General features: G+C 38.1%; 1 protein-coding gene across 1 annotated transcript in view; it reads right to left on the reverse strand.

The window, feature by feature from the left end:
• Positions 1-14,347, reverse strand: part of VAV3 (vav guanine nucleotide exchange factor 3) — a 235,071-nt gene that overhangs the window by 142,275 nt on the left and 78,449 nt on the right. Inside the window, exons 3-5 of the mRNA XM_045028140.1 lie at positions 6,785-6,843; positions 3,217-3,282; positions 1,524-1,632 (exon numbers count right to left, since the gene is read on the reverse strand). Of these exons, the coding sequence (XP_044884075.1) occupies positions 1,524-1,632; positions 3,217-3,282; positions 6,785-6,843 (234 nt within the window). The remainder of the gene's footprint in view (positions 1-1,523; positions 1,633-3,216; positions 3,283-6,784; positions 6,844-14,347) is intronic.

Raw genomic sequence — 14,347 nt, forward strand, 5'->3', positions numbered from 1 at the left:
ATTTCCAAAAGTGGTTTGTATAGCAACTGTGCAACCGTTATTTATGTTGCTGAGCACTAATTCATGAGAGCAGCCCCAAGGAAGAGCCCAAGTAAACAGGACTGATCTTGTCTGTTAGTGCTCACACAACACAAATTAGGGTTGCACAAGCGGGCCATTTTTGTGAGTGTTACTATTTAACACATCAATTTGCCATCTATAGCAGATGCTACAATATCTTGGAATTTGAATGCAGGAAGTCATGACAATGGTCAAAGGGACTAAAAAGGGTGGGAAAAAGCCCAACAGTCTGCTCAGTACACTGAAAAAATTGTTCTGTGGCAGCAGTCTGCTGGTACAGGAAACTTAAGTACATCAAAATAAAAAGGAAGGTATACTTTTAAACCGATACTTATTCTTCTCTAACTATTTAGAACACCAAACACATATTTCTAAAGCAGTTTCAGTCTTTTAAAATTGATTTGCAATTGCAAGTCACCTCTAAGTCCCCTATGCTAGTGAATTTCATTCAAAGGACTCAAATGAAAGAATTGTGCCAATGTGTAATGTTACTGTGCATCACCTTTGCAAATCTAATAGTAAATTATTACCTACTAAGACAATCATCAAATCCAACAAAGATATACAATGCCAATGAAACAAACATAATACATCCATTCTTACCATATCAGGTATAAAAATATGTGGACATAATGCAGCATGTTTTAATCTACTGTTCTTTTTAATTCAGAAATTAATATTAAATATTTTTAGATCTTTAGTATTATTTTTTCTTCCCACAAGCAAATTCAGACTATGGCTGCCATTCCCTCCTAAACTCACCCTGTTATGTCCACTAAAGCTGCATACCCAATGGTATTTCATTTGTAATAGTCAAGAAAGAAACAAAGAGTTTGCAAAGTGGAAAATATGTCAGGTGTCAACTGCTAGGATGGGGAGAAATATCCATAATGATACCTGAAATTCACATGGTTTTGAGTTTTATTGCAAACTCAGACTAAGATCATCGAAAGATCCACTGTAGTTCACACACATTTCAAGCAAACAACTGAGACCAGCTGCTTGTTCTGATTTATGGTTATATATTGAAATCATGCCAAACTTATACTTTTTACTGAGTTTTGGTATAGGTTACCCCAAAACTTAAACCTCAGGATCTTAACTAAATAACGATTTCTTCTAATGTTCTCTTTTTACTGTTGAAATAGTATTAGTATTTCTTTCACAGAAAGAATTACCAGAGTGAATCTTTGACCCTTTCTCCATAAGAGAATGTTGGATTTCATAGCAGGATGATAATATTATGATCCACTGCATATGTTACATGGTCACTGCACACAAATGTGAACTCAACCATAACAACAAAGCAGATTTGAAATATCTAAATTTAAAAAAAATTACTTACAGTGTTAGTGAAAACAGCTAACAAGTTACCTCATGAATGCTAGTAAATATTTAACTTTCACACTGCCACTATTTCTTTATGAATATGTCTGTAGTCACTCAAAAAATAGAAATCATACAGGTTGATCTGCTGCTTCATCTTTCATTAAGTCTTCATATACTTCCCCACCTTCATCTTCTCCATAGACACAATCATATAACTCTTCATCCTCATCGCCACCACTTTCACTAAAAGAAGAAAAGGAAAAGCAACGACAAAGGATCAGGGATTGAACAGGGATTACAGAGTCAACACTAGGAAACAGAATTTACCAAGTGTCTGGGTTTTTCCAGTAAATCTAAAACAGATGAATAAAAAAGAACTCTCAAACTGAACTAAACCACAAAGGGACTATACAATCAATCAATAAGATTTTTTTTTTACCTCAACACATTTAAAATCTGACTTTTTAAAATTAACACAAGTTTGAAGAAACAGAGTTAAGTTTCGAACCATGACAGGACTTGAAATACGGTTTCTAAGGAGAAAATGGAGCACTGAGTTCTTGCTACCTAAGTTACAGATGAGCCTCAGCGTCAGGTCAAATTAAAATCTATCCTAAAAAGAGTGACTCCCCATGTACTAAATGGGACTGTCAGTTCCTCCAACACCATTTGGACCCAGAGAGAGATCATTAAGGTGGAATTATTCTTGTAAAATAAACTTCACTAGTTAGGGGGGAAACCCAGCTTTCTCAAACTATTTATATTTCTTAAGAAATACACACTTCTAATTGTTTCCTATCTATATTTTAGAGAGCATCTAACTATTACAATTCAGTGTATGGTACATGCTACCTGACATAATAGCCAATCCGAAATAAATTCGTTGTAAATTTTTACATGTGAATCCTATAACAGTGCATCAAAATAGAAGCTATTGCACCTAATACTGTAATAGATTTCTATTTTGGAAGCATATTTAGGAACTATATTTTTAATACTGATGCACATATTGCAAAAAACTATAAATCTTAAATGGTAACTTTTGTATGCAACACCAAACTTCTTGTTCTTGCTGAAATCATATTTCTATCCCTTTGTATTAAGATGCTGTGTTTAATAATATAGCAAAATATAAAATTTTGGCAGAGCTGTATGATTTTCTGCATTGTAAATTGTTAGACTCGGGGATTTTAACTGCTAAATTTATATGTGTCACAACTGAAACATAAGGATTTTTCCACAAGATTTTAGTCATTTTAAACTGAGAGAATGTCAAGGTCTGTTATAGCCTCTCTGCTACTCAAACAGAAGAAGCAGGATGGCTAAAATATAAACCCTTTTTCTTTTGACTTTCCCTTGTACAGCAATGTACTCGGCCCAAAATAGCAAGCATCCTGCAAACCCTTAACTGCATATGGAAATTTACTCAAGTGATAAGTTCCATTGGATTCTGTGGGACTACTTACATGAATAAAAATATATATACACATAATTACCTGCAGGATCAGGGGAAACCATTCACTGAGGCTGTCATTTAACATAAGCATTTTGATGATACAAACAAATAATTCTAGAGAGTGCACTGATATACTTCAATTCATCACCAGACCCCCTCATGAAATAACATCTTATTTTCATATGTATGAAAAATCAATCATTAAACTAAGGCACTTTTTCTGGACAATTAATCCTTCCTTTCTAACCAATCCTTGATCAATCAGATAAAATAACTTATTTTATAAAAGTGTTTTTCATCACGTCATTTAAATAATAGCTACATATCAGAAAACTAAAAGCTTTCATTCTGCTTGAAGATTTACAACATACTCTAGTAAATCAGGAAGGCCTTTGTAGATATCTTCATCATCAACACTTTCTTCTGTGGGGAATGGCCTATAGAGACAAAAGACAACAGTATTAATCAAAGACAGAACCAGTCTGGGTGTTCAGTTTGGGTGGTATGCTGCTGAAATTTCAATTTGGATTAATATGTCTGTCAATCTGTGTGTGTGTCTCTCTCCTTTGATATTGTGGTTTACAGGAGTTAACAATTAAAAAAAAATTGCCACACATGCAGGATGGAACTGTTACATGTAACCATGAATATAAATCAGAGATTTTAAAAGCAAATGTTAACTACTCTGTATTTACAATAAAGTCTAAATTCCATGATTTTCAAAGGATTTTTTGTTCATTTATGTTTTAAAGCCTTGACTTCTGATATTTCAGGTGGGTGAATGTGAAAAGCTTGAAAGTGACCAAGTCAAATGTGGGCTGTGTAGAAAGGTGAGAGAAGGTATAATTATGGCTCCTAGTTTGTCAAAGTGGGAGTATGCCATTCTAATTTTAGGAAGGGGCGAGCAGAGGGGCTTTGAAGCTTACTATCGGGCACAGGGTGGCTGGCCCTTTAGGGGAGTTGGGCCCAGCCTCACCTGTGATTAATCAAGCTGCCTTCCAGCTGAGGCTGTGAGGTCAGGGTTCAGGTGATAATTTGGAACATCACCTGGTCCTTGTAAAAGCCAGCAAGTAGTTGAGTTGAGAACTGCAGGAGTCCCTGGATCAAGGAAAAGAACCCAGTTTGATTTGTATGATTCTGAGGAAGACAGCTTGTAGAGCATAAATCTGTAAGGAGCAGGCTAAGATGGAGAAGGGAGTCAGGGGGTTCGCTCAGACTCTAAGCAGCTGTCCTGTGAAGTGCAATCCTACAGGGAGCAGATAGGCCTTTGTAGAAGACCCCCAGGTGGAAAGGACATGGTTGATTGTATAACACAAGTTAAACAATTTTGGTTTGAAGACATAAAAGTGAAGCCCTGAAGAAAAAGGAAGAAAAAAATCCTGTGGCTGGAGAGTGTTCTATAGTGCATGGGCCGGTGACATCCTCCGTGCCCCCGCAGCAAACACTTACACAGAGTGTTAAGAGGAATCTGCACAACACTGCTGCTCCTGCTACCTTTGCAGAAAATGAGGCAGGACAGTAGCCGAGCTCTCACCTGTCTATTTCCTGCACTGTTGCTACAGGGCTCAAACAATAGGCAGTGGGCTATGTACACAGAAGGTTCATATCACTGACATCTCTGGGAGCCATCTGTGTACATTATAAGGCAGTTTTTGACCCTTATTATATAATTATTTCCCCACCATATACTATGTTTCTGTAATTTTGGCCATTCACCAGTTCATCTTCTGCCTTAGCACCATGTGGAAGCCTAGTGCTCCTCAGCAAACATATAGAAAGGAGAGGCAGAAAATGCCCTAGTAGGCTCCACAGAGTTCAAGGTTCAGAGATCCTTGGTTACTTATCCAACGAGGGAACCCAGGTCATCATCCATGAGGTGCCTAATAATGTCTGAGTTAATGGAGGAAATTTCTTTTGCCTTAGGGGATGCCCTGTATTTCTTGCTTTCCCTTCTCTTTCTCTACCCTCTTTCAGTTTTACAGGTGAGGTGGGTAGGGGAATGCACATTTGGAGAAGGAAAACTGTCCCAATGTGTTGAATACCAGGAGCAGATAAATGTTGAAAATTCACCAGACACCTATTAGCTGGCCTACTAACCAGACAGAGACAGAATCAAAGAAGGGACCTTGAGAGGTCATCAAACCCAGATCCTTGCACTGAGGCAGGATCAAGTGTTTGTCCCACTTGTTTTTAAAAATGTACAAAGATGGGGAGTCCACCGCCTCCCTTAGAAGCCTATTCCAGAGCTTAACTATACTGTAGTTCGTAAGTTTATAGTTAGAGCATTAAAGAAAAGAATGTGAGGTGAGGGCCCCACCAGAAAGTGGCGTTGAAATGGGAATGAGCTGGTGAGAAGCACAGCAATGTTGTGCCTAATGCTAGGAAGAGGGATTTCTACCAGAATGTCATGTGTTTGAGGGCTCCATCCTTTATATCAAGCTCTGACTCATGGGTATCAGATGAACATGAAACTCCATACTCTTTTTCTCACCCCCTAAGATGCTGGAAAGGAAATGGAGATTTCTGTCTCTTTTCCCCATTCATTACTCCCCAGCTATTGCGAGGGAGGAGGGAGGTCTCTTCCCCAGGCTCTCCTTTTTCTGATCCTCCCCAGCCATTAAAAACTCTAGGCTTGCCTTTTTTGCCATTGACAGCTTTCCCAAGCAGTAGCATGAAATTGATATTCTTGATATTTTAACTACAGCCTATAGGGTTCCAAAGAGCAGTAATGAAAATTGAGTAGAACCTTGTAAATTTTTGCTCTGCTGCTGCTTGAGAAATCTGTCAGCTGCACCAGAGGCACTGAGAGCTGCCTACTGGCTCAGGAAAACATCTGAATTTGGTTTACTTTCAGCTGACATTTGGAAGGTTATCTTCACAGCCTTAATTCTTGTAAATATGTTTATTTTTATTTGAAAGAGAGATTTAATATTTCTTAAACTAATGAGGTAGGCCCCAAACACTGTAAGAGAAAGCATCTCAATCGCCACTGGTGAGTGCCATTTTTGAGCCCTACGCAGGAGTATTAGTTCACAACATATGTAAATACCTTGTGTGGAAGTCTCATTATAACATACTTAAAACATGCACAACAATTCCTTTATGCTGTATAACTGAGTATACACATACAGCAGGTTATCAACAGAAACTCAATACAATTTCTTAGAAAAAAAAGTTATTTGTCACAAGTTATATTGTTTTAAAACAAATATTTTTGTCAAAATATTAAGAGCAACTGGACTATATATTATAGACAAGCCATTTGATCAATTTCAAATTTTAAAGTTGCTTACATGCAAAAGAAATAATGTTTTAATAACTTATTTTTTGTTTTATCTACAACTGTTTATAAAGAGCCAATATATATTTCAAATATGGTTTAAAACAAAGCTGTGAGTGAGACTTAAGCTGCTATTTCCATTCCAAAGTGAATTTGAACAGACAAATTATAAACTGTTGAAAGCAAGTGTTTTACACAAAAATAGATATCGGTCTTTAGATACAACAACAGCACAAATGGCTGTTCCTTAACATAGCTGTTTACTTCTAAATATAGAGAATACAGACAAACCCACAAAAAAGGTAAAAGCAAATTTCCAGGCAATGACAGGGGAAGGGAAGAAGGCACCTTCAGCTCTTAATTCTGGAAAATATAAAATCTCACTGCACATTGCACAGTAGCGTGAATTAGCACGCTGGAGATTCAGCATGAAGGAGCTTCGATTTGCGGGCTATGTGATAAGGATTTCATTTAAACATGTAGAGTTTTAACGTCAGAACTACCGGTAATGCTACTCTAGACACAATTAGAAGCACAGAAAAAAGAAGGCTAAAACAGTGCAACTGAGATCATATTTCTTTTAATTGTATATCATGGAAAATGTTACAGTACTTGGTTTATAAATGATAAAATGGAAGTTTAGTAGCACAATGTCATACCTTATTCCTGTTGCTAATGCAACAGAAGTGCGAGAAAGTTTTGATAGTGTTTCTATGACCTGCAGAAAAAGGGAACAGAAAATATTTGTTTCGTTGTAGAACAGAAACTATATCATACTTTGTACTCTATTTTTCAATTCTATAATAAATTCCTGCTTAATTTGCATCATACACCACAAATAGTAAGCACTCCGGATCTGGCCCTGCAAAGTGCTTCATGCCCTCAACTCCCAAGGTCTCAGCAGCTCCCAAGATTAGGTCTTTAGCACTTTTGGGGGTCAGGGAGGGAGGGGAATGGAGAGAATGGCTCGTGATAAAGAGTAAGTTTAAACAATTTAAATAGATTTCAGAGTAACAATAAAATAGTATTTTTAAATCCACAACTAGCAGGTTCAATTTGCATTTAGACGAATGAAATGTTATCCTGGAGACTGCCATGAGAAGGCTGTTTTTTAGCCACCAAGAAGAAAGAAAATATTCATTCCAGCTATTCCACCAACTGACCAGAAGAGAGAGCCATAAGACAACTCATTCTTAACATGTTTCTAATAAAGAAGTTGGCAGCAGACAGGAAGCAAGTCCCGGCTCATCTCTAGAAAATGAAAACGTTCTTGGAGTTTCATTTTAAGGAGGGTGCTCAAGAACATACATCAAGAAAGAGAAGGATACAGGGGAAAGCGGAATCAGTTACTTTGATAGTATGTGTGGAATTATTTTCCAGTCATCTGCAATACAAGGCGACCTTGTGGTCTTCCCACCAGTTAAGATTTGCTCTGTCATGCATAAGTTCTCTCACTTTGAGCACTGTCGACTGTAAGGCTGGCAATTATCGTTTTCCCGAAAAATTGAGTCAAATGAGACCCAATGTAAATGCCTGCAACTCCACTGAAACCATAAGAGCGGCACCCAGTTACACCAGGACTGAATTGGCCTGATTGCTAGTCCATATTAAGCTAAGCCTTGCATATCAGAGGAAATATATTTAAATATATTTCTAGGAATGCCACATTCTATAAAGCAAGCTTTGGTTGGACATAACCCTCCACAAATAATTAGTATAGTAGCCTGCTGATAAAACTGCAAATTAAGACCTCATCACCCACAACAGAACAATGCAATGTTTAGAGAGAAAAACTATGTGCTAAAACACACACAGTAGTTATCAACTCACTGCACACACTGCAGCTAAAAAAAACACCATAGCTAGTAAGTATGGCTGGTTAAGAAATGTTCGACAAAACTTCTTTCATCTGAAAATGCTGATTCATTGAAACCAAAGCTTTTCATGAAAACATTGGCTTCAATTAAGCTTTAGTCGAGAAGGTTTCTCAGGTCAAAGAGAGACGCCCATCCAAGAATAGCCAACTGTCAGGTGGTGAGGGCACTCACCTGAGATGTGGGAGACCGAGGTTCAAATTTCTGCTCCAAATCAGGTAGAGCTGTGAACACCAGGCTAGAGAGTCAGTCTCTCTCAGACCCAATGAATATTTGTACATTCAAAGTAGAGGAGCTCCAACATGAGATAGTGAGAGAGAGAGAGAGAGAAAACACTAACTCTACAGCTCAGGGCACTTGCCTGGGATGTGGCTCCTATCAGATTGCTGAAATCATATCACCTCTGTGAAACATTTCACTTTAGACTAATGAAAAAATTCTCACTGGAATTTGTACATCAGAACTTCTCCAACTAGCTCTTGTTAGCAGTACTGGCTATACACACACACAACATTTTCTGATTTTACAATATTTCAAATTTGTAGGTTATTCAAAGCATTGTGCAGGAAGCTACAATACATCTTAGAAGAGGCTCCACACTCATGGATTACAATGTGCCCTATCTTTAATGCCCATTACATGGTATTTCACGCTGTATTTCTTATCTCCGTCCTTCATTCTTATTTTTCAGAGGACCTGAATATTCTGTTTAACTGGAATTAAGGAATCTTTTAGGATTCTCAGCTTTCTTCCCCAGAATACTTCCTCCCAGCAAATCATACACACAATAGGCTACATTGCACAACTGGACTTAGCTGGATTTTAGCTCTAGGTGCTAACTTGGATTTTAAGCTCTTTGGGGCAGGGGCCATCTTTTTGTTCTGTGCGTGTACAATGCTCAACACAACAGGGCTCTGGTCTAGGACTGGGGCTACTAGCACTACATTAATAAACAATAACAGGAGTGCATGAGACTTTGCTCCCCTCAGAGACAAGTGAGTAGGGAATAGGCCGGGAGAAAGCAGCCATAACTCTGTGCTGGCTGACTGCAGGAGGTGTGAGGAAGAAGTAAGTTATACCCTTAAAAGGGCTGTAACAAATTATTCATCCAGTATAACTGGGGAGGCACAATGACTCAGGGAATCCCTCCAGGGACAGTGCAGCTACAAACTGCCCCTTATTTGGGGTTGATTCACAAATGCACAACCTAGATCTGTTGTTTGTTTGTTTTTAAACACTTCAATATTTGTGTATGAGGTTTTTGGGTGAAAAGATTTAATTCGGCAAGTTTACTACAGCTCACTAAACAAGAGAAAAACTCCCTTCTGACACTTTTCTAGCAGAACATGGGAGCCTTCAGGGAAAGAGACAGTCAAACAAATGAAGAGGAAGCTCTGCCGGTATGCTATTTCTACATTTCCTTTACAAGCAACTCTAAATCTTTGAGCATGAGGTTATGCACTGCTTCAGAAGCACTTCGACACATCAAAGCCAAACTCTCATTTCTAGAGCATAACACCCAAGACTGTTTTTCAGTGCATGATGAGTTTATGCAAAATAGGGCATGAAATTCAAACACAGGACACTCCAAAAGGAAGTGTATCCTGGACTGTTCCCCAGTGGGTGATGTGTTCTTGATTCATATATTTCAAGCATAGTTGTCAGAGTGAATGGGTTTGCACGAAACATTAACTTTTACTTCATGAAGTTCTCTGACAATAGTTTTTTTGGGACTTAGTATTTATTATTGTTTCACCTGATTCAAAACCAAAAACTGCAACAACTTGGATACACGTGCTGAACAGTTGTATATTAATGGGTTAAGAAGCCATTCACTTGTTAGCTGTTTGTGTATGCACATCTGTATCCTCTGTTGAAATGTTATTTTGTAACTTCCTGCAGTAATATTCCTCAGTAAGTCACATCGGCTATTCCTATGTGTAGTTATAGCAACAGTACTGTAGGGTGACTCTCTTTCATCTTTCTCCAGTCATGGAGATTTCGCCTAGTTTAAACTGTGCTATGATAAGGCAAATGTGAGTGGTGTTGTGTTGATGGTGGTGTATTTTTAACAACACAGTCAACCTACAAGTCCTGCACTTCAAATATAGAATTAAAATGTCTTCTTAAAACCCTTTCCCACTGATATTTAAGAAGACAACTATAAAAATAAACCATATTGCAATGTAATACCAAATCTACATTCATCCTTTAAACAGGCAACAGTTTAAATACACTGAAGCACCTGGCCACACATGAAGAGTATATGTACAATTAATCATTGTTCATTTACTATTTACAGTATCTCAGCAATTAAATGCTTTTGTTGACTGTAATCTTTGGGCCCAATCCAGTAAACACTACAGATTTGTGTTTACTATGCTGAGTAGGCACTCTGAGGTCAATATAACTAGACATGATCGTAAGCTCTATACACTCAGGGTTGTTTTCAGGATTGGACCCATGTTTGTAATAAATACTGTATTTTAGCTATATAATAAATTAAATGTTTGTGGTAACTTCATAAACTGGAAGTTGTCTAATGCATTGACATCTTAATAGCTTTGACTAAAAGTACAGTTATTCTGTAACACGTTGGAACAAACAGACTGGGTCAGATTTTCAAAGTAGCATGGTTCCTATTTAGGCACTTAAATAAGCGTGAAATTTTCACAAATGCCCAGCACCCTGCAACAACCATTACGTAATTTATGGCAGGGCTTTGGAGCTGTGCTCCGGCTCCGCTCCAGCTCCAGGCAAAAACCTGCTCCGCGCTCCAGCTCAGGGCTCTGCTCCAAAGCCCTGATTTATGACCAGATTACATGCTGAGCTTTTTGAAGCCCTGACCCTTAATTCTTCCCCAAAAATGAATTAAATCTACAGAGATAGGATAGATAGATAGATAGCAGCCATTTCAGTAGCAACTACTATGGTTAACATTGTAAAACATTTCCCTTACAAACCTATTTTTACTCTTTTACTCTTTCTGAAACATCATGGTCTTTGCTCAAATGTTTGGGTTGTTTTCTTTTCTTTTCTTTTTTTTTTTTTTAAGTTTTGAGCAAAACCTCTTTGACCATTGGATTCAGGAGAAGATAAAAGGTAAATATACATTTTCCCCTATTTTATAAGTAATTTCACTATTTCCATCACACATAAAACTTGAATAACTTGGGATTTGTGCAGTTAACTCCAAGGGCACTGGGAAGTTGCCCCTACTTGCCACAATCTTCAGACAAACAAGAGGTGTACAACACAGCCCATCCACTGCCTCAATTCCTGTCTATGGTTGGAACAGTGACCCCAGCCTCTGATACACTCATCTCTTTTTGATACTTCCTCTTGTAGTGCCCTGTGTTTTGGGGTGGGTTTTTGTTTGGTTGGTTGGTTGGTTTCCAGAGGTTAGTACTAGGTAACTGTCTGCCCTGGGTAACACTCTCACACAGATCATTTATATTTGAAGATGTCACACGGTATAGCAATGACTCCACTATGTAGTTAATACCCAGATCTACCCATCAGATCCAGTCAATACGGTTGAAGACTTATCTAGTGTCAGGCCAAGATCAGTGCATGGGTAAGAGTAATCAGGTTGAGCATCAGACAACTAAAACCAAGGTAATGCCTGCACCAGAAAAAATGGCATAGCTGCTATGTGCTCCTTCAACTGAGCAAGCACACCTGCTCTCTGTTACCCAGCCAGGAGCACATTTTCCCCATCAGTGCTTGGCAAGGATGTAGCATTCTTTACTTACAAACCTGACAACAATCACCCATGCCTTAGTCACCTCATGCATGGATTCCTCATGGGGCTATGCACAAAGACCACTCAAACTTCAGGTAGCAAAGAATCTACCCACCTGTTTAATGTGCAATTAATGTTTTAGACAAGGAACATATTATAATTCTGCTTGTTCTACAATCAACACTTTATAGGTAAAAAACACAACTGCAGTTCTCAATGACTTAGGTCCTGATTACCAAGAGACCACCTTTCGCCTCATGTAATTGCAATCAGACAAAGTACTTCAGGAAACAGCTCTCTGGTTTAAACCAAAAAAATGGTTTCACTGAACAGCCTTCAACTCTGGAAAATTTTCCTCCCCTTCAGCCCAGATGTGTTAATTTTTAGGGCACACATTACATTCTATCTATCCATGTTTTCCTAGACTTTTACTGAGGGGGGAGTTTGAAAGGAAGTAAATGGGCTATAGGGAGAGTTTGTTGCTTTTTTTTTTATATGGTGGGAGGGAGATTCTTAGGGATGTTCAGTGGTTTGAGGAAAATAATTGTTTGATGGGAGGAGATTATTTGGATGTATACTTTTATGTTTAGAGCTTTAGTCAGATGCTTGATACACTGGAATAACTAAAATAAAATGGAAAAATCGAATGCCTGTGAGGAAGCAAAGATGTTTACATGCTATAGATTGAGCTACTTAAACAACCCTCATCCCCTCTAGTGTCTGAGGAACTCCTATGCACTTTATGCAAATAACATGCAAGCAACCACGGCCAATGCTGCCACTCAATCTCACATCTCCGTTCTGTCGTGTTCACTCATGTAAGGTGTTGGGGAAAAAAGAAAAAATGTTCCCATTTTGCACATCTCAGGAGCATGCAGTTTTAAAAGATAATGCCAAATTGCACTACTTATATATTCTCAGTTGATTCATGCTGAGAAACAATTGTTATCTTTTCAAATTTATGACTGCTGCTCCGAGGAAGAAGGCTGGAGTTTCCTTTTACAAATCATGAACAATACTGGGTCAACATTTTATCTGACACAGAAGGGGAAAAATATATTCATATATTATTGTACTCCATTTGTTGACTTTTGGAGTCATAGTCCTCTCCAGGAAGTGTTACTTTTACATTTGAATCTCTAATTTAGCTGACAGATGTGAAAAATGACATGTAGCCAAGTAACTCCATAGTGACTACTCAACTGCTGATGTGAAGAGCACATTATTTCAGCAAAGGCTGCTGTTAACTTATGCTGAAAACTTCTCTTCGTCTGTCTTTCCTGATAATGTAAGACTTAGCATACTGTGCCAATTCAACCCACTTTCAATCCAACCACAATTCTTTGGGGAAGAGGAAAGGGACAAGGGCTCTTTGAAAAACAAACACAGAAGATATGTGCATCTGGGTAAAAATATTTTTAAAAAGAAGAAAATAGTGAGCATGATACCAGATCCTCACTTTGGTGCAAGGGCAGCTCTTAAACACATAAATAAATGCAAATTATGGAAGACCAAACCATGCAAATCTGATAGTATCAAATAACACGATTAATGGTACTTGAATTCTTCATGGGTATATGGAGATGCACAGAGGTTAAATCAGGAACCCCAGACAACAAGTTACTGGCAAATCTAGGAATAGACTCCAGCAGTCCTGATTCTCAGGCTCCAGCTCTTAACTAATAGCAATATTGCCTCATGTGGTACATGAACATTTTGTTAGCATTATTTCAAAAATACAACAGTTTCTAATACTGTCTGTGCTTCCTTCACATCATTTCATTTGCCCCTCACCTTACAATCTCTTTTTTATTTCTCTAGTTTTGTTTTGTTCCTATTTACTCTTTAGTTAAAATGACGAATGGAACATAAGTGGATTATGCACATTCCCTTCTTTATTAACAGCTTCCTTTAAAGAAATTCCAATCACTTTTGAACAAACTATTAAAGAAAAAAGTTGTAATTAAAATGGTTTACAGATTCATGGTACATTTTAACTCATTCAAATAAAAGCAATACATGAGCACCAGGTGTTGAGCACTGATAGCAGCAAAATAAAGGATTTTAGTCTTAAATCTGTACACTTCCTGCATAAATGACCACCCATTCGTAGTGGGTTGCTAGCCATTTCATCAGCGACATATAGTTCTACCTCATTTAGTATGGTTTTGAAGCCTCCGCTATGTCACATCCAGCCTCAGATCTCCACTCAACTATATCCATTCTCCCTCTCCTCACTGTCTTCTGCCTGAGATGTACCTGGAGAACAATAGGCAGCCAACTTCTCTACACATAAGACTGCTGGTAAGGAAAGAAAATAGTGTGACCAGCTCGCAATGGCATGGTAGAAAAATTCATTAACTGCACACTGAGCCCTGGCTTCTGTGACTGAGAAAGACCTGCCAATGATATTAGATACAAGCCAGATGCCTAATGCCTTGACACAAAGGGCGATGGCAGAGCTATGACTGAACAAGATGCTTGTGGTTCTTTCAAAAATCTGACTCCAGCTTTTATTTGCAAGGATCCTTCAGAGAAACTGACATATCCATTGAGAAGGAGGATTTCTCAAACTAAGCGATATTTCAGAATTAATACAGGGC

This window comes from Mauremys mutica, chromosome 8 (assembly GCF_020497125.1).
Source record: "Mauremys mutica isolate MM-2020 ecotype Southern chromosome 8, ASM2049712v1, whole genome shotgun sequence".
Taxonomy (NCBI): domain Eukaryota; kingdom Metazoa; phylum Chordata; order Testudines; family Geoemydidae; genus Mauremys; species Mauremys mutica.